The sequence below is a fragment of the Buceros rhinoceros genome, unplaced genomic scaffold (genome assembly GCF_000710305.1).
Source record: "Buceros rhinoceros silvestris isolate BGI_N320 unplaced genomic scaffold, ASM71030v1 scaffold3562, whole genome shotgun sequence".
In the NCBI taxonomy this organism is placed as follows: Eukaryota; Metazoa; Chordata; class Aves; order Bucerotiformes; family Bucerotidae; genus Buceros; species Buceros rhinoceros.
In genome coordinates this window covers 1-21,501 of record NW_010399305.1, presented here as the reverse complement: position 1 = coordinate 21,501, position 21,501 = coordinate 1, and the positions used below count along the sequence as shown (strand labels likewise).

The window sequence follows — 21,501 nt, the reverse complement described above, 5'->3', positions numbered from 1 at the left end:
ACAGTCATCAGAGCTCCCACCAATCTATTTACTGGAGAAATATAAAACAGCACCTGGTGGCAGAAGGGAGGGGTGTGAGGGGAAGACAGCATGCAAGAGAGGAAAGGGGAATTAGGGAGAAGAGAATGAGAAAAACAAAATTACACTTAAGCATGATAAAGAGAGGCAGGACGCATGCAAACTATTCAAGGCATTGCTTTTTGTGTTATTTTACAAAGACTGCTTACCAACAAATCTCTGACAACAGTTCCAAGTGAAAGTATGTCAACGGTATCCTTACGTTTTACAGTATTTGTAATATGTATGTTATACATATAGCGTGTGTAACATATACTTGCCAATCATTCAGATTTTTCTGTCAGTCATTCAGACTTTCATTCCAAATTGATCCAGTTACTGGACGTCTGACAGAAAAGTATTGTTCCTGGCACACTGCCTGAATTCCTGTTCATCTGGAGTACACTGAAATATCTGTTATAAATCAAAGAGGCCAAATTAGCTCCATCCCATAATTCTGACAAAAACCCGCGCAAAAAAAAATCTACATATTAAAGATATGCAGATAAATGAAAAACAGGATAAATGCAGCATGCATTTATTACAGGAATCTTCCCATGATTAAAAAACCCCTTTTTTTTGGAAACAGAAGACAAGACTGATGTTAACTTTGTTAAAGCACTTAAGGCATAATATGAGAAAACAGAATCTCCCTAATTAAATCAGAGAGACTGGGATTAGTAAATTAGGAATTCAAAAAGGGGTTGTCAAAGGCTTGCAATGAAAGGAGAAACTCGAGAGAGACTGAATATTACGACCTGAGTTCCTCCAAGACAGGCCTCAAGGGGGAGGAAAGAAAAAACACCACCACGCAACCAACAATCCAAACCCAGAAAACCCCCCACAAAAGTCAACTTGTTTAACAACACTGTTTTTGCATTCTCAAGCAGCACAATAGTAGTTAAAAAAATACACGAGCATTACAAGGAGTCAGCAATGTAAAGGAGTATAGAATGATCTAACTCGATGACCATGCAGGCCAGTGAAATAGGCATGATGAAATTAAAAATGCAAGGTTGGAGATTAAGAATCAATAAAAGACTCTGCTGTAAGCTGGGAAGACACTTCAGAAGTGACTGACGAATAATAACTCCCGTTCCACTAGTATGTGCAAGTCTACAAGCTAGTGAATTGACGGAACGAAGAGACAGGCCCATGCAGTCCTAACACCTACCAAACGACATCTGATGGTACCACAGCTAGACACAGGCTCTATGTATTATCTTGTACAATTTTTTTTTCCTGTGTTCAAGGTAAATGAATTCAAATTGCAAGAGCCACCGAAAAAGCAGGGTCAGAAGAACAAGCGGCTCGCACAAGGAAAGAATTCCGGCTGACTTCAAAAGGAATAAAAAAGTTTAACTTCTTTTAAGATACTCTGTATAATCCATGTATGAAAGATAGCAACGAACTGTAACAGAAATGCTACCCTACAGGTTTAGATTCTCAGGTACATTCCCAGCCAAAGTTATTTTTAAGCCTACAGAAATAATTAAGTCTCTTGTTTTTGAGAAATCTATTTCAGTCTAGGTTTTAGTTTGGGTATAATCAACTTATTTAAGCTGAACGTTTTTCCGTATTTATTCCATCAAGTCCCTCTGCCTTTCCGTCTACAGGGGTGCACACTTCCTCAGCCCTCCCAAGCCTGTTACACAGCCCACAACATTTACATCAGCTAACTGGGTGGTCCTGGCTGCAACCAGTCCAATGGTCACCATCTGGAAGTACTCTTCCAGCCTAAAAACAGCTGAGAGGTGAAAAAATACTCCTTTAGCCTCTGGAAAGGCATCAATCAAATTGCTACGGTTTACAGGAAATCCGTCTGAGGCATTCAGCATTTTTCAGCTCAAGGAAAATTGGCATTACTGGTGGCTTCTTGCAGATTACATTTAAGGTCTTTGAACATACAGATTCCCACAGTTATTCTGGAACTTTAACAACTGCCAGAAAATAGGCAGTGCCAGAAAACCAAAACTCTTCCTGTCGAAATGGCAAACGTTGTCTTCCTGTTGGGAGCTTAGGGAAAAAACAAAACCAAAGCAACCTGCACGTTTATTCAATAAGCATCCAGCTATTTTTCAAAACAATTTCATCTGTTTGGGTCACATGAACATGCTTGGGAAACCCTCCCTCTCCCCTCTTCCTGTGCATTTGTGTGTTGTGGTTTCAGCAGCCTCAGAAAAAAAATTGCAGCTCAGTAAAGTATTTTGTTTATATACGTCCACATGCTGAATTGACCTGATGAAACACTATCATCAATTTTTAAACAGATCAGTAGAGATTTAAAGTTTACAAATTCTTAACTGGAAAATGTTTTTTTCCACTTACAGCTTTAAAAAAAAAAAAAAGAAACCACTGTAGATTTGCAGAACATATTAAGTTATTTTTGGGAAGAAGTCTGCCTATCAAGTCTTCATTATATACATTCCTACACATGTGCTATTGTGTCCTAACCACATTTTCTCAAGTACACCTTCTGCATGGCCTTTAACAGCGCAGCCTTTAGCATAAGGCTCTTTGATACAGACACTGCATTTATTCTCACCAATGAATAGTTGGAACTGCCCTGGTATAGCTATTACAGAATTCAGTGACAAGTGCAAAGGCTTTGGAGAAGCTGCTGCTTCTGTTTTTAAAAGCTGTATTTACTGTCTCACAAAAGACACCTAGGCCTTGGACACAGACGGCAAAAAACCACAACTGTTTTGATATCTTATGGTTCAAGTCCTACTGACTTTCCAGTTGCAACTAAGAGGAAATTCTACTGTTCCTTCTCAGCACTCTCAGAAGCTGGTTTTAACACAGCAGGGTCACTGAAGAAGTGACCTTTGGGAAACTGAAGTGAAACTTTACACACTGAGCCTAGAATTCGGCAGTTTCCACCAATTCACAATTTTTGTAATATTCAGGTCTGAGGGACACTGCGAGCACTCGTATCCTTTCGCAGATGTATTTAAAGCCCAAACCTGAAGTTCTGATCACTGAATGCCTATAAAGCCACATGCTGCCCTTGCAGCACCAGCATTTCCTACCAGGTCCCTCACACAGGCACCCAGCTGCATTATGTGTATCCTTTCCCACCCTTTAATATGTTAAGTTTCTCTGCTCACATTTAATCACATTTTTCTTACTCTGGCTGGGACAGCTATTAGCACGGCAGCATGAACAGACAGAAGTGGAGACAAATTTACGCGTCAACACACGGCAGTTACTTTTAGCATAATTTCCCAATTTATAGATGGATGCAAAGTTGTTGATATGACTTCAGACACTTTCATTTTACTTCAATTTGTTTTTCACTAGAATAGTCTATATAACTTCATATGAAAAAATGCAAATTGCATTTCTACTTCAATTACCTGCCTTGGCCTACAAAACGTTACCTTTTTCTCTAGCAGAATCAATTTAAAAAGGATCAAGACCTGCAAAAACACACAAAAAAGGTAAAAAACATTGAGTGAACCAATGCCATTTATAAAAAATACCGTGCAAGCATCTCTTATTCAAGATTTCATCTTAAACACTGCATAACTTTCAAATGATCAAATATATTTAACCAGTGAAAACCAGTGTTCCAATACCCTTTCTCGACCTAAGCACTCATTTTAAAACAGCATTTGAGATGCACAAAGAAAAACCTGCACAAACAAGAACTATGTCATTTGAATCACACAAAGCTTTTCAGGAACACTGTGTAACACCAGAATTGTAAATAACAGTAAAGTGCAGAAACATAAAAGAGCTCCTCCACAGAAATACAGAAAAAATTCAGCAAAATACCAAGAACAGCATCCACCTCATCTGATTTTAAGCATCTACAGATGAGTTACCTAGACCAGAAGCGGCTGTCCAGATTCTCTATGCTCAAAAAAACCCCACAGATGCCTCTGGGGCATGGCTGGAAGACATCTGAAGTTAAACAAAAATGAGCTCTACTCCAAAAATCTACTAAGCAGGTGCAAATACACCATGAAATCCAGATTCTCTGATTGTTTCCCTGATGCCTCTCAGTTAATAAAAGATTCTAAATGCTAGTTGTAACTCAGCTATAGGATACACATTCAGTTGCAGTACTAGGAAAAAGGAGGACAGGTGAAAGTCCCCTCAGAAACTATGATGGCAGAAGCCGCAAAAATTACAAGATACGGGGGAAAATGCCCAAGTAGTGTCTGCATGGACTTCAGCAATATTCTTCTATCACATTCCTCTGACAAGAAGCAGGAAATAGAAACAAGACCATGACTGAGATGGCACTCGCACTTTGGGACAGGACTAAAGAGCAATGTCACGCAAATCTGGAAATCTCAGTCTGGAAGTTACTTTCACTGAAGTTATGTTTAAGGAAGGGGAAGGGAAATCAGGAGGCTGTAACCAGAAGTACTTAGGAAACCGTCGTCTTATTCCTATGTAAGGTATGTCCAGAGAAGGGAAATCAGGAGGCTGTAACCAGAAGTAGTCAGGAAACCGTCGTCTTACTCCTAGGTAAGGTATGTCCATGTTTATTTTTCAGTTCCTCACAAAGCATTTTACTCCACAAAATAAGCGCTGTACTTTACGTATCTAGCAGAGAATGCCTACCTTGTGTCTAAAGTGAAGAACAAGATCCCGAGGAGACAGACCTGAGATACCAAAGAGAGAGCCATTATTACAGTTTAATAGCTAGTAGAGATACTAACGTACTTCTTGTCACCATTTTTCAGGGCAGGAGGACACCCTGTGATTTCAGGTGAACCTGGTGATTTGAGGTTATGAGTAGAACTCATATCAAAGTCTTTCTTTTGAACAGGAGTGAGAGTTAAATCTAAACGGTGACAATAATAGCACGAGCAGTTGTGCTCTCAGTTATTTCTGTTGGCTGCCACATGGCATTTCGGAAACATCCCAGGAAATACTACACTGAGCATTCAGAAACACAGGGAAGAGTCAGAACCAAATGGGAGATATACCAGAAGACAGGTAGATGAAAGCATCCCACACCATCAAATAGTTCCATCTAAAATTAAGAAAGTACCATCTCCCAGCAGGAGCCAAGCAGTTGCTTGCCAGACTGTTAGGGCAAGAGGCTTTCAACCTACAACTTGCTCTGACTATGAAAGCAACACTACATTTTTTTGGCATTTATTTAAATCCATTAATAAAGAAATGCATAATGAAATACTGTCCAGGCACACAGACCTCTGGTGCTTAATCTGTTAATGTGCATAAACAAATTAGCTCAGGAAGGGAATGTGTTGATTAGCATAAGATTATCTCTGCTGCTTGTACAAAAAAGTCACTTACCAAGATAAACTTGTGACCCTTCTAGCGAAGTACTGCCCAAGGAACTATTCATATGATCATAAAGTTCCTGTAAAAGTTAGAACGCACGCAAAAAACCCCAGGAGTTGTTAATGGCACATGGTCACGTGAAATCCAGAATAAATTAAATTCACTTAGTCAAGGATTTCAGCATCTTATTTGAGAAAGAAAGTAAAATTTTACTAATGGCATCAGTGGAGAAAGAGGCTGACAATCATGCCCATTCTTGAATTTCATTACAAATCAGAAAGTTGACCCTCTGTCAGACTAGGGTAGTTCATTTGGTTCACCACTAGCTTACTACAAGAGATGAGTAACTGAAAGACCTATGCAAATGGAACAGTTGAGCGTTACTGGAAAGCACCACAGCCCCTAGCGTTTCACTGAAAGCTTTGTTCTGTGTGCCTATTGCTTAAAAGTTACCTTTAGAATCGAAATTTGCGAGAAGTCTTTCTCTTCAAAGTAGGCGTGTGTGATGAGTTGCAGCTTAGCCTGAAGTAATCCATACAAAGGCTCGGGAGAAAAACAAACAGAAAAGCAAGTGAAGAAAACTCAGTCACTCGTTTTGAACTTCAACCTTCTCCCATTCTTATCTTGCAATATAGGCATATTATACACACAGAGTTCATTACTGGCCACGTGGCAAGAAAGATCTCCTGTGCTCCTTTAAATGATGGTAATTCTATTTTCTTTCCATTTGCACATACCATCACTGAGTATCTTTCTAATAGGTATAAATACAAGACGTTTCTTCAAGAGTATGCTGTGCTGTGACTGTTAAAACCTCTTTCAGGGTTGTCAGTAGCCGCTCTCTCCAGTTACTGTAATGGCCAAACCCCTCAATCCTACTACATGAAACAAAGTTAGTGGCACTTAAGAATAGTTAGAAATGCAGATAGATAATCCAGACCCTGACAACAGGCAGACACTTCTACACTTGCTCTTACAAGGAGATGCCAACGCAAGGCAGCTCACTCAAATGCCACAGCCTTCCAATTCAATTTTATTTCAGGATTTTGTAATGATTTAAAGAGAGATGTTTGGAGCCAAAGTTCCAAATAAGAACACGGAAAACAAATAATTTTTAATATGTTCTTTGAATGTGTTTCAGGACTTCAACAAACATTCTTACCAGCTGACTGAGAACACAGACACTCTTCTGCACCGTTTCTCGGGTGACGTCTGCTTGCCGTACTTTTAATGCCTAAGAAATAGAAGTTTATTTTTACCCATGTGTAATTTCAAAAAGAATTCTTTCACGAGTCTGATTGCCACATACCACCCCCCCATTTAAATAAAATCCTAAAACTGACTGCCTTCAATGCTGGAACACCCAAACCATGCAACAGTATGGTCTCACCTAGTACAAATGGTCCTAACACGGGTAAGTCAGAGCTGTGTTCTCATCTCACTGTGCAAAGACCCAAACACAGCTGCAGTGACAGGCAGAGGCATGAGAAAAAGGCAATCGCCCTGGAAAAGGAGGTGGCATTTTACCTCGGGGTAACATAACAGAAGAGAAGCCACAACACACCACTTGCTCTTCTCTAACATTAAGTGTGAAAATGAACCAGGATGAAAAGTCTTCGCCTAGAAATTGTTTGGTTTACGCTCAAGGATTTCCTTGGAGCCACCCATAAAGTAAAGGAGGCATCATCTGCAGAATCAACTACATTCTCAGCTAGACCAAATGGCCCCAGCACTTAACGGCAGACCTAGAAAGGGTGGGAGCAGAAAAACAGTCAAGTGATTCACTTAATTGCACAAAACAGCAAGCGTGCGGACTGCAGCCCACCCAAGAAGGACAGATGGGAAGAGTGCTGGAGCTCTCGTATCAAACACATTGTTTTATACTCCATTTGTTCCAAAGATTCATTTTAAACATCTGTTTATCTTCTTAATTGGTTACTAAACAGTGTAAACTGGAATCAAGAGCAAAATACAGCCAAGTTATTGCATAGTTAAACAGACCAAGGCTCTAAATCACAGAACACAGTAAAAAGTGGCTGCAAAGATGAGTGAGCTAAAATCAATATGGATTTAATACAAAAGAAATGGAATTCAAATCTCCATGTGTAAAGTGTCTCCTATAGCATAAACAGGAAGTTGAACTAGTATCAAGGTACAATTAAAACAGAACACATCATTTACATCTCCTGAATACAAGACTCATTTCAAAGTCAAACCCACAAGGCAATCCAGATCCTTGGCATTTCACTAGAAAAGCGAGTAATTTTTAAAGACGTATGAAGTAACTTTCAGTTGTAAGTGCACAGATCATCACACCCAGTTCAAGTTCTGTAGCACGTCTTCATAGGTTTGTAACGTCAGCTGATCGCGCAGTTCGACTGTTGGTGCAATGCAAGCCACTGAATTTCAGGGTAGTTAATTCATCAAGCCTATTATTTCATTAATGTAATTCACAACTTGTAAAGTTACCTTTGCTTCAATCTGCCTGTAGCAAGAGACGCCATATACTGTGGTTCGATCCCCACATCTTGGTGGCAAATGGAAAAACACAGTATCTATGAAAAAAACCCATAGTTTTGAAAGTCACTACCAAGAGTTCAGTATTTTTATTTTCAGCATTACTTACTTATTAAAGGTTTACTGCTGAGAATACTGGCACACTTAGTTTCTGAGATGTAAAAAACTGTAAGAAAAAGAAATCTATAAAGCTTTCCCTGCACCTGAGTTAGTTTCCAAATTGCAAGATGCTTTGTGGAAGAATGACCAGCTGCGCTAATATGGACATTTGGACAACAGCCGCATGTTTGGCCTGACCAAGCACCCGCAAGCCAACCGACGGGTGCTCAGCAGCAGCTCTTGACAGCAGAGGAGCACTGTACCGAGCCATTCTCTTTGAAAAATGCAACTACCAGTGGGAAGTAGTTTAAAACTCAAAAAACAGATATCTAATAAAGTTACAGTAAATATAACATAACTATTATCGGAAGCCTCCCTGCCTGTTTCACGCTCAAATTTACTCTTGTCTACAAAACACAAGGCTATCTATCACTTTTGTTGCCAACTCTTTTTTTTAACCACAAAATACACATCGACAATCTTCCAGTGCAGCAATAAACACGCTCGAAGTTGAGCATTAGCTGGATGGTGCTGAGCCCAGAGAGAACAGGTAAGGGCAGCTGCATATGGTTTTCCTTACTTTGGATGCAGCCTGCTGCTCATTACGTATTTAACAAAGCAGAGGCTGAACAAAATCATGATCCAGAGCAGAGTCAAAGAGACTCTTATTGATGCTAGGAAGTGGATTTTTGTAAAATATGACTTCCTTTGCTTCCAAATGAGGTTTCTGGAAGCCAGAGAATTAGGAAGTGAAGTACATGAACTTAAAAAAAACCCCAACTATTAAAAGTAATATTAAAGGGTTTATGCAATTTTGCTCTTTGAAGTGACTCCCTTGTTCATTGCTCTGCAGAAAAAAAAAAAAAAGATGAAAAAACTGAACATGCATAAACATCATGGCAATGAACTGAACTGCTGCCAAATACATGAAGAAATAAAAGCAATACTAAACAATTAAAACTAACTACAGTGAACTTGCTGGTAACCATGTGGCAAATGCATCGTTCTATTTTCATAGAGCTGACAAACACACTAAAGCTCCTGTTCCTGCCCTTTACATTTGCTGGTTTTCAAAATATGTCACTCTACAGACATCAAATGATTGTGGGCCATTCTAAGAATCTCTAAATTAGCAGAGGAAAAAAAAAGAATAAATCCTAATGACTACATATGTTACAAAGCTGAATTCTAGAATTTAATTCTTCCCCTCATCTCAAAACTAGATTAGGTTTTACTCAAGAGTTATTCTCCCTCAAAGAACTTCTGAGAAGGGTGGTAGCCTTGTTTTGCACTAGGGCTAGACACAACTGCAATGCAACCTGTACGCTTTTACTGACATCCGATTTCTTGATGTAGGCAGTACCTTTATGATCTACTTCCACTTCAAACCCTGAAGCAACACATCATTGCCGATGTCTTTTGCAGCTTGAACAAAAGTACAGGAAGCCTAACAGCACAAAGAACTGCTGATCATCTGTCCAGGTATCAGGGGTTTTCTTTTGGTCGCAGCAGCAGTAGTTCACACAACTTCCTCTCTCATTTCTTACCTTCCTGATAGTTGTGAGCGCCATCTGGTAAGGCGAGAAACGGCAAGTATTTCCATTCCTCTGGTAAACTGTGGCTGTCATGTCCTTCTCCAGGCTTTAGGGGAGGATAGGAAAATTCAACCTAAACATACAAAAACAGAGGGGAGGCAGAGAGAGAAAACATTACTGTTACCAAACAAGCAATCCTCTGTGACTCAGCCTAGCGCCTTTTCTTTAGCAAGGGTACAAAACAAAGTTTTTCTTCCCACTAGCATTCCTTGCCTCTTCCTCTGAAGTAATCACAGTCCAACTTATGTGTGGTCTAACTGACAGGCCCCACACAGACTTGCCCTCTACAGTCCTTTCATCCAGCCCGGAACCTTTTCCTTAAGAGAAATATGAAACAGAAAATATTTCATGTAGGAAACATCACCCGGTAGCTGAACCTTCTCCCCTGTGTGCACACAGCCAGCAGCACATCGCTGCACCCGCAGCGACAGGAGGGGTCAGTGCTGGGGCACACACATCTTGAAATCAGATGATTTGGCTTCTCAGCCCCTCAAGTTATTTGCCATTTACCTCTTTTTCCTAGAAATAGGGTCAACCTTTCTACTTCTCGCACCATACTACACATCTACCACAGATCCTCACAATCAAGCACCTTCACAGTAATATCCTTTCATCTTCCTCTCCTCTGGAGACCCCTCTGGGTTTCCAGCCACTTTCACCAACTCTTTTTTTTTTCTAGATATAGATTTCTTAAATTACTGAGCAAAATCTAAACACAGATTTATCAGTAAAAGAAACTGTCTGAAGAAACTGCAACTTCTCTTGACGGACATTTAGCTATAAACTAGCGAGTTGTCAAATGTATACATGAAAATTAAAAAGCATGACAAAGCAAGCATACAGAAAATCTTAACATTTGAAGGATGATAAAATAAAAACACTGTGAATGACGAGAGTACTGAAAACGAAATGGGAAATAAATGAAGAAAAGTGAAATTCTTCACCTCAACACACGGTGTCACTCTATCTACAATTGTTGCCAACTTGGAAAAAAGCACCAAGGCAAAGAAAAAGCCACAAGAAATCAGCCTTGCTGCTTGCTGAATCAATTTCAAGTTTTCATATTCTTCACATTAGGAAAGACATCTTCAAAATATCCACAAAAATATAAAGATGCGGTGAAAGACTAAAGCTGAGCTAAAGGTAAGTAACACACAAAGAATAATTGCACAAGGGGATGTATAAAACACCATGCAAGAGAAAAAGGATTACTTTGGGCAGGAAAAAGAGGAGGGAATCCAGGCCCTGACTTGTAATTAGTTATCAATAACCCATAGAGCCTTTTAAACAAAATATACCATTAAGCAAAACAGAAAAGCCTCTGACTTCCAAAGGAGAGACAAACTGCCTGCCATTTAGTACACACATAAATCCTGAGAATTCCCTGCTACCCCTTTCAAATCACGGATTATAAGAAAACTGAAGCATTAGAATCTTCATGCAAAGATCTGCAATACAGGAGAGGATGGTACCATTCAATTAGATGCAGTCGAGATTCAAACTGGCTGGCTGAAAACACCGTTTACACAATTATTACTGGATTCTTGCAGAAGGAGTAACCTTAGCAATAAATAAAGCACAGATCTTAAGTTTTAAAACAGATACCGCCAAGGAGCAGCTACACTATTTTATTTTATTTCACTGCGTGTCCAACAGAGGAGGGTTTGGATTCACCCTCTGCAGAAGCTTCCTTCCATCAGATACAGAAGAAACTCTGCATCCCTTAGATTTCAGTATCTTCCTGACAGGGAATACTGGAAGGATCCAAGACATCATTACCACTAAGCACTGACAGAATTAACATTTCCATTTTACATTCCAACCAAAATAATGAATTAAAAGACATATTTAAAGGAAGAAGGGTAGGACAATTCAAGCAGTATGAAAAACATAGATTTGCTTCGGAATACTCCTTTATAAAGTCCAGAATAACGCTCTGAGATCTGGCTCCTGTGTTCTTTTGACGGCATGAAATTTGCTGAAGAAGTGCTTTGTTTAGCTCACAATAAGCTATCGACACCTCGGCTGGCATCAGATACTCCCAGCAACAGGGATTTCTGTGGGCTCTGACTGTCCCAAATTCAACAAACCGAGCAGGCATTAGTGACACTGATGATAATCTTGTTTTGTGTTAGTCTGCTTCTTTCAACACTAAGTGTTCTCATATAGAGATTTCTGCGTGCCTCTGTGTAAGTGCGAGAGGATCACAAAACTCAGATAAAGCAGAATTAAGTTGGCTCAAGTGGCCCTAAATAATTTATTTTATATGTTTACTTTGACAGCTGATTTGCATTATGACATACTACTCCTCCCCAAGTGGATCCACTGTAGGAAGTACTCTGGTTTCTAAGGAGGAATGACATTTGTGTAGTTTAATCGATTGCTCTTTGTGGAAGTATCGCCTGGCAGCAGGGAAGCTGAAAGGATGGAAGTAACAAAGTAGCAGGAAAAAGGACAATCTAACAGCAAGGACAGCATGCAAGCCCTGAGGAACTTCCTTCCACTCCATCTTTGACTGAAGAGTTTATTTCAAAGACTTAAGGCAAACTTTTTCACAAGCAGTCACAAACATCTGACTACATGTCAAAAAGCAACATCCTCGAGCCAGTTTTCCTGAGCATTCTGCATTGAAAACTGAGCATTCTGCATCATCAGAGAAACGACACCCGCAGAGGATGGCTCATCTGATCTGATTCTCTCCATCCTCTCTGAAGAGAGCTGGCTCTGACTTCTAACTTGCAAACAACTGAACTAACGGAGATGGAACAACTCACCCTAACTGTTCCTCATCTTCTAGACATTTAGTTTGCAGACTCACATCAATTGCAGTTAGGAATCCTTTGCAGTTAGGAATCCTTTGCATAGAAAACAATATTATTTCAAAATCAAAGTATTATAGTAACATTGAGTAGCCAAAAAAAAAAAGCCAAAACCCCACAGTTCTTGAAAAATCTTGAAACTGAGCAGTGCACACGTACAGAAGTTATAATAATGGGGTGGAGAGAATCTCACTTCTATCACTTCTGAGGTTCTGAACTGGAGTGTCAGTAAGAGTCTTTTCTCAGCCTGTGTGTGCAAACTGTACAGTATAGTGTCTCTAGTTAGAGCAACTTGAGAAAAAAGTTGTTTTTTTTTTTCCCTCGTCTTCCGCTTTAAACCCAAGACCAACCATGACAGGGGGATGGGACGGGACCACAGAAGAGATCCGTCTCAGTTCTTTTTCTCCCTCCCCACAGAACAAAGAGGATCTCATTTTCTATCTAGATACAACAGATTTTTATGTAAAGCCATACACATATGCACATCTATGCATAAACGCAGACTTCAATTTCCCCGTTTGTTATTAATACATACACGTATTACACAAAATGCCTGCAAATATCAGAAATAAAGTCTCAGTACCTCAATAGTCGACAGGAGCAAAGAAATACATGCAGATTTTCAGAGCTGACTGCCAAACAGATTTAAAGTTTCTGTCTCCTCAAGTGCATTCAAAAAGACTCAACAAAATTAAACTCAAAGCTGAAGTCCTCACAGACTTCAGAATAAACTACATAAAATATGAACTAGAATCTCCACTCATTTCTTACTCTTCCAAGTGTCAGGGATCTCCATTACAGCCGGAAATGTTGATGATGTCTGTCAGGGGGTTTGGATGGCAATGTTTCCCGCCTGGTCAGATTGCCTCGTTCTATAAGCAGAGAGCTCTTGGTGGGTTTCAGAACTAAAATCAATACAGAATATTGTGTTGTGATTTAGTGGAGAAATAAACCACTGTGCTCAAAAAGAAAAAGTCCAGGCAATCTGTTCTGGTTCTCTGTCTTTAGAGTGACTTCCTAGCCAGAACAAATTTACCAGACATTCATTAGCTCACAGTAAGAAAAGATGAGTGCAGGGAAGGAAAAATGTATTTCAGTTCCTACATTTAGGAATTAAAGTGATAGTTTTTCTTCAGGAAAAAAAACCCAAACCAAAACATTGACATTATCTTCTACTAAATTCCAAGTACACAATCAGAAGTTTAAAAAGGGTATTGATAGGAGAGAAATTTCCAAAACACATGTGCCTGTCCATGAAACTATCACACTCAAACATCAGACAGGTACTTGGCAATGTTTTCGGTGAACTTTATACTCAGGCAAGGTTGTTTTCCTTATCTGTGAAAAGTGAGAAGAGCCAGCAACCACAGGAAGATCCTCAGTGAACACTAAACAGTGATAATTTAAAATGTGCTGGCAAGTCAGTATAAACTCTTCACACTCCATCTACTATGACGTGTTTGAACTACACCACTTACCAGTCAGCCCGTCTTACTCAGCACAGTCACAATATAAGCTCTCCTCTTTAATACGGGTATTTTGAAAGATTTCTCTTCTGACTAGAAATGAAAAAAATCTGGACCTGAGTAAGTTTTTCCATTGGTTCAACAGAGAGAAGGTTTAATATCAAATCGCTAAAAAAACCTCTGAAATATTTAGAAAGACAGTATTATGTTAATGACAAGGATGCTTACAGTAAGCTGCAGAATCTAATTTACAGGGAACGAACTCATTCCATTCTCTGAACAATTGCTTTGGTGATCTCTCCCATTGCTTGTACTGCACAAATAGGTAGAATAATTGCTTCAAATGAAGAAAAGGAGATCAGCAAAATCCACTCATTACACCCCTATTTAGAAAAACTTTTCCCTTCATAGATCATTTCAACACATTTCATTTTGAGGATACCAACTCTTCCCCTCTCACTGAAGACAGAAAAGCAGAAGGATGTTGCGTATCGAGTATAATGCTAAGCAGGAGTGACCAAAAAACCTCAAGAGATTAAAATTATACCTAAAACTTGATCCCTCACTTCAAAGAAGTCCATATTTGTTCTTCACTAGAAGTAGGCATTTTTAAAAGAAGTTTTCTTGATATATTATTAGTCCTAGCATAGCTAGATCCAGAGATTTTACCTGAATCATCAGAACAACTGCATGCAGCCAAACGAAAATCAAAAACCACTGTTAATCTTTCAGCACCGAGAACAATTCATTATTTAAATCACAACTTAATCAGATTCAAATGGCAAACTTTCCCCATTGTTGTATGACAGAACCAACAGATCAGGAACTACAATATCTAACATAATGCCAGCGAAGTAATAAAATGAATGACCTCTATCAACACATTTTAAAATATGTTAGATATTTATACAAATATGTGATACATATTTGTACAAATGTATTTTAAAATCTCTTTCACACACAATAACCGCAGAAAAAAATCCATGTACTACAAAGAGGTAGGGCATAATCCTTCCTATCCTTCCAGTTCCTGAAGCCAGAACTTCCTCACGTTCTGCTATCACTAAAGCTATAGAGCAGCCACTTACACAAATTCCAAGACAGCATTTGTATTGTTACAGATGCACAACAAACACTCCAGTTTGCTTCGAGAACTTTGACTAGATTAGTAAAGTTTTGACACTGAAACCTTTGTTTCCAAAGTCATGCTAGGATGCGTTTTAGACACTCTGCAATTACTTAACACTTTATTTTTACAGTCATACAGTTGAAGTCAGACATAAATCCCGTGCTTTGGAATCTTCCCTCATATTAGTCTCCACAAAGAAAGTAAATACAAACAAAAAACCTCTCCACACTCCTCCCAGAAGTGCAACATGCTATTGCTGCCATTCCAGCCTCATGGACTTGACAGGGAACTCTTGTGCCCTCAAGATAAGTCTTCATGGCCTTACAGAAAGTTAGAATTCATACAGATGAACTCTTAAGGTACAAGGTACCAGAGAGGGCAGCTTCCTTAATGGAACAAGAGAGGGCAACCCTCAGCTCTACTCCTAACTGATGTCTGCCCAGCACAGCAATTGGTGAGCAACTGCGGTGAGCAGCAGCCAATTTTTCACCCACAGGACCTGTTGCACCCATCAGCTAATGGACACACCCAGCTATGGGGACTGGTGGCATTTCCTTTCCCCCGGCACAGCACCCTGACACGTGAGACTCAGAGGCGCATCTTTCCCCAGCTCTGCTGCAAGCCCCTGGTTCCCAATGGGAAGAAGCCCACGCAGACTGGCAGGCAGCTGTCAAATGGTCCAGTGAATCCTCCTTTTCCCGGGAAAGCGGAGGACTAGGACTGTAGGCACACTTTAAAGTGCATTTACTTGTCAGTTTAGAAACAGCCATTGTGTGTAATTCATATTGCATATATCGCTGAACTGATTCAGTCCAAGAGAGTGCTCACCTTGAATTAGAGACAACAAGCATTCAGGTTCTTTACCATGGGACGTCTGACGACATGAACTTGCTCCTTCCTTATAAGTTTCAACATTAGATTTGCTCCTGGGAGCAGACAAATCCAGCTCGCTACCAAGTATGAGGTTGAGAAGCCACACAAACACAGTAACGTCATGAAGCACAGAGCATGCTCTGATCTAGGTAAGCACAGCGAAGCAGGCGGCCCCGTGCCCTAACCCCAGCCTGTCAGAGCAGGCAAGGAACTTGCTTGCACACCTTGTATCCACAACTTTCTGAGAGTGCTTTTAGAAACACCAAGCCTGCCTAGGTTTAATAATTCAGCACCACATACAGGCTATAGGAAGGATTACCAAAATTAGACACGTATCATAAGATAAGGCAGTATCAGGACAAGGAACACAAAAGTTGAGGGTCACAAGGTCCTATTTACTCCAACTTGAGTAACCTCTGCTCCACGATTTTACACCCGGGAACCTCCCTCTATTATATACGTATGCAAATTACATTGCAACCTTTATACAGATGCTGAGAGCCTGAGTTACTGTTTGAAACCATTCTGAAATAGGTGTGACAGAGGTACAGAAACACATGTTTTAGTGAGGTAGCATTCAGTCATTTCCTCAAGCGCAAGGTCAAGATTCCTGGCACAGAAGGTTTAAGTAGCTACTCCGATGTTATAACACATACAAAGAACAGACAGGTCGTACGGTGGAAGTTAACCATGGTGACTACGGAAAGCGTTATATAACTGGAAATAGGTCTGCAGCAGCTTTCTCTCAATCCACACTTCAGGGTAATAATGGAGAAAATATCTACTGTGGAACCCTTCACAGAAATTACGTACTTCCTGTCCAGGACTCCAAGGAAGCAACTGCAGGATTATCAAACCATTAAGCATTTTAAAGCTTGAAAAACTAAACAAAGAAAGAAGACAAACAAGCAAAAATCCACCATTCCTGGGAGTTTTACTTGAACACAGAATACTAAATAAGTGGATTAAGTAGACCTGCAAAGAGTGAAACCCATCATTACTTCTAGGCAAGAGATCAGAATCTGTGCTATTGCTTACAGAAGAGGGAGACAGCGATTACAAGTGTACTGGCAAAGTATCGTGTATTTAAAACAAATAGCATGCTGTGCTAATTTAAGTAGCCTTCCTAACAAAAGCTAAAAGCTTCTGTCAAAGTTTCTACCTGTTAAACATAAGCAAATCCACATATTTAGACAACAGGGTATGCTATGATTAACTTCATCAAGAGATTCCATGCTCATAACAGCCCTTTAAAGTGCTTAAATAGTACCCTTAGAAACAGGGGACAAAGCCAAAGGAATTGTGCTAATGTTTACAGGTCATCAACAGAGCCAGAAAAAACCCCTTCAGCTGGAATCCAGCCTAGTTGCTTTTCAAGTTATTTTTTGTTTCTGTCATTTCATTAACAAGATCTTGTATAATCACTAGAGAAGATCACCTATTGCATAATACCTGCCTACTGTGCTCCCCCAAACCAAAGCCACAAGGACTTTAAAGACAAAGCATACATTTCACTCACGCTGTTAAGAGCGCCAAGCTCATCTAACAGCATCACGGCAACTACTAGGTTGGCAAAGACCAAGAAGAGAAAAAAGTAGTCTTAGAAAGACAGCAAACAAATAGGTCTGAGACAGGCTAGAAGGACCGAGGCAGGCTGGAAGTGTTCTTTCACAAAAGGAAAGAATTACGCCTCCAGAAAGGCTGCCTGTGCCTGAAGTGACTTCAGCATTTCCCTCTTGGAAGCAAATGCTACAATCGAGGGTGCAGGAGACCTGGAAACGTAGACAGTTCTCAAAACTGTTGATAAAAAGAACAGCCTGAACTCACTCATTCCTTAGACGCCTCCTAATTCTGTAAACAAAGGCAAGCCTATCTACAGTTCTGCTTGAAGTCACACACTCCCGAGGCGTAAGTATAAAAGGCCACACGCACAGACTGCTCAGGCCATGTTACATTCCCATTTCCGCAGACTGCTGCAAGTATTAACTTCAGCAGCTCGAGTATTTGAGGCTCTTGAATGACAGGAGGAGAACATACACAATTCTGGAAGGGAAAAGTCTTAAAGGGCATTCTCCACCCTCAGAAATCATATTCAAGCACTTCTCCAAAGCTTAGGTATCAGCTGTTTCATTCCTGATCTTAAGTTCCCTTTGCATGCCAGGAAGAAAATCTGCAGTCAGACACACCAGGGGCTTGGTCTTCAAACACAGACCACAAGAAACCTTACCTGCACAGACAGGCAACTCAGATGATGCCTTGGAGAAAACCAAGACCACATTTACATTAAAAAGTTACAGTTCCTTAGGAAAAACTTCAGGATTTCACAGGAATCCCATTTGCTGTTTACAGTAATCCACTCCCATGACTGTGTCACCAACTTTGACACCATTCTTCACTACAGTGAAGTGGGTGTACAGAGGATTGGGTCAAGAGCAGCTGCCACTACTTTACACATTTAAATTTTTTTCCACCATGCTGCCGATTTATAAGAAAGTCAAGAGCAGTGTGGAAGATAGTCAAGCCCTCGAGGGGATTCATGAGGTAACAGTCACATGCTGCACAAGGTCAGAGGTGACCTGCAGAACTGCTCAGAACACAGAGTGCAGAAAAGCTGGGCCTTACCTCAAGTGAAGTGACATTACATATGGCCAGACTGGTGGTGACGCAGGGCCTGAGCTCACTCGGATGCAACAGCCTCAAAGCCTCGTAGCATCACAAGAAGATGGGGTCTCCTCTGCCAGGTCAGGCAGTGCAGTAGTAATGGAGCACGTCCTTTCTCAGCAACCAGCCGGGGGCTGCACAGGGACTTGGGCGTCACTCTCTTGCCCACAAATTTTCCCAGCTTGCTGAAACTTGCCTTCCTCTTCTTTTCAATTAAATCAGTTCTCATTTTAACGTGGCTGTCAAAATGAAGGATTTTGAGTACTTGGGATATTTTAAGCCTTCCTACACTCTCAAGGACTATTATCTCTCTGTTTCCCCATTTAAATGAAGCTTGGAGACAGGGAGCTCAAATAAGAATCGTGGCACACAGGATCACTAGCAGAGAACCACACCTCCCGACTCTTGTCTTCCATCTTCACTATAAAGCAAAGGTCTCTCTGTATTTTTCATCACACAACTTGCATTCACTAGTCAAGCTCTGTTTGAGTTTCACGGTAAAACTTCACTTTGTCTCTTCCATAATCCTGCTTCACCCAGCAAAGAGAGCCATGGTCCAACAGCAGGCTCTTGGAAGGAGGCACATGGAACAGCCATTGCGCTTGTACTTTCAATCGCAAGGCCCACAGAAAAGGACCATTTCCCCTGAGTTTGCTCTTCTTTTGTAAACAAAGGCCTATGGATTGTTTTTCAAATCTATGCAAGAAATAGGTGTGCCTATACATTTCCAGACTGCACATGAAAGGCTTTGCTCCATATACCGTAAGGAAATCAACAGGAACAGCTTCAGATGACCAAGCTTCACAGGGGAAGTCAGCTGCTGACTTTTTGGTCACCTCAGTTCCCTGTTTCAGCTTAGCACACAACCACCTCTGCTTTCCAGTGGTGAAGAGGCAGAAGAGAAAAAAGCGAGAATGTTCCCATAACTGCGAAGCCTTCATGTGAATACAGCCTCAAAATCCATTTTGTGAGCCTACCTGGCCAAGTTCTTCTACATACTCCTCAAAACTAAACTCCCCAAGGACTGTCTCATCCAATCCTGGAAGTGACAGAGAGAATCCAAACTGATTTTTCTGAAAGGCGGATCAGAACTTTTATACACCAGTAAATATATTATGACACCATGTTGCCACTCTCACCCCCAAATTACACCACTTCTGTGACTTACCCTTGATCACACGCAGTCTCTTTTCTCTTGCAGAGGTCCCCTCCTGTTAATTCCCAAGCCTATACTGTTATTATTCATTCCTATTGCACTCCTTATCACCCAACTCTTGCATGACATTCCAGTCCTCCTTTATAACACTGATCCCTCAAGTTCCATCATAGCCTTAACAATACCAGCACCACTTATGTGGGCACAAACTCAATGCAAGCACCTTTCAGACCAGCAGTTCCTCTTCTCACACAGACCTGTCGCTGCGTCCTCACCTTCATATTGTTCCCTACCCAAGTCCCAGCTCGTGTACTAATTCTCTGATATGACCACCTTAAAAAAAAAAACCAAAACCACGCTTTTTTTTTTTGTAGTGCTGGGTGATCTGTAATCAAGTTCCAGGCAGATTCAAGCTACTCTGTTTCTTTTACAGAGAAAGTAAATAATTTATTCTTACAGAAGATGCAGGTCACTCAGGCATGATCTATTTTTAGTGAATACCCATAGGGCTCACTCTACTTAGTTTCATCTTGTTAATTAATTATTTCTTTCACAAACTCTCTCAAGCCTCACATACTGCTCATGTCAAACTCATTAGGCTGAACAGCTCCCTGCCTCCAGCGCTTTAGGAAGTTATTTTTGTAGTTCAGTCACAAATCTGCTAAGTCAGAGGTAGCATATATTTAAAATCAGATTTCTGGTTAGATTTCCCTTAGGAAGCCTGGCTGTTTGCGGTTCTACTGACTGTCATTCTATTCCTGCAGTTCCTCTCCCTGTGACACAGCTACTCCCCGCCCTTCCCCAAGTACCTTCCTCTCCGACTCCTCTACTTTATTTCTTAAGATGCTTACAGAAGGCTTTGGATCATGGGTAGTCCGACCCAACAACACCTGAAAACTGACAACACTGACAACACCTGAAAACGTACTTTTACTAACGTTTTACTGGCAGCAAGATAAAATTCACTGCTACTAATTTACAGTTCAGGTTTTTTATTTTTTCTTTGCATCAACACTGCAAGATGTTGCAAGAAAAGAAATACAGGCCCCAAAAGAAGGACAGAAACAACGAAAACTACCCCTGCTTTTGATGCCAACCTATACCTTTTCCAAGATGCCAACCACATGAGGGCAAAACCATGCTCTTCCTCCTACAGAGGACTACACCCAACCAAAGCTCATCTCCTAAGGGTCTTTGTCAAGAAAGTGACTGATAAATACCGCAAACGCATCAAATTCCTTCCTGGGAACTGACATCCACATGCAACAGCCTCTAGACACCACATTAATTTAACTCCCTGATGCCTTGTGTGAAATGCATTCACGTCAGACCAATTCTTGTAAAACAACAGCCATCACATTTGTTATTGTTTTGGCCATTTTTATAAAGACTAAGAACACTCCACAGGAAAATACTCACTGCAAGTCCAACACTTGTATCTACCTGCTCTTGACGCAGCCCAGCTGGGCAACAGCACCTCCCGTTTCCCGGTTAAAACGGGATAAAATAAAAAAAAAAAAATAGAACGTAAAAAACCTATGAAACACACAGCATTAAATTCTTCTACCTTACACATACAAAACAGTCAGGCGTTTATGGAAGAAGGGAAGAGACACACAAACCCAACCGAAACCAAAGGTGGACTTCCACCCCGAGGCCATCGAGCCCTCCGTGTACAAGCTGTTCCTGGGAGAATTCAAGGCGGTGCTGCCCGGCTGGGCCAGCAGATTTTAACAGAAGGCAGATTTAAAAAAGGATTTTGCTTTCAATTCTCTGTCAGAATGCCCGAAACGCGCACGACTCGCAGCGCCGCGCTTTGAGCCGTCTCCCAGCGTTTACCGGACAACGGGGGAGCGGCCGG

At 40.7% G+C, this 21,501-nt stretch overlaps 1 protein-coding gene across 1 annotated transcript in view; it reads right to left on the bottom strand.

The window, feature by feature from the left end:
- The window catches only part of AVL9 (AVL9 homolog (S. cerevisiase)), a gene marked incomplete at both ends in the record, with an annotated part of 20,810 nt that extends 1,287 nt beyond the window's left edge, over positions 1–19,523 (bottom strand). Inside the window, 9 exons of the mRNA XM_010131398.1 lie at positions 1–53; positions 3,441–3,479; positions 4,636–4,676; positions 5,338–5,404; positions 5,779–5,868; positions 6,488–6,559; positions 7,795–7,880; positions 9,489–9,609; positions 19,462–19,523. The exon at positions 1–53 is cut by the window's left edge and continues 8 nt beyond it. Coding sequence (XP_010129700.1) covers positions 1–53; positions 3,441–3,479; positions 4,636–4,676; positions 5,338–5,404; positions 5,779–5,868; positions 6,488–6,559; positions 7,795–7,880; positions 9,489–9,609; positions 19,462–19,523 — 631 coding nt within the window. The remainder of the gene's footprint in view (positions 54–3,440; positions 3,480–4,635; positions 4,677–5,337; positions 5,405–5,778; positions 5,869–6,487; positions 6,560–7,794; positions 7,881–9,488; positions 9,610–19,461) is intronic.
- Between the last annotated feature and the right edge of the window lie 1,978 nt (positions 19,524–21,501).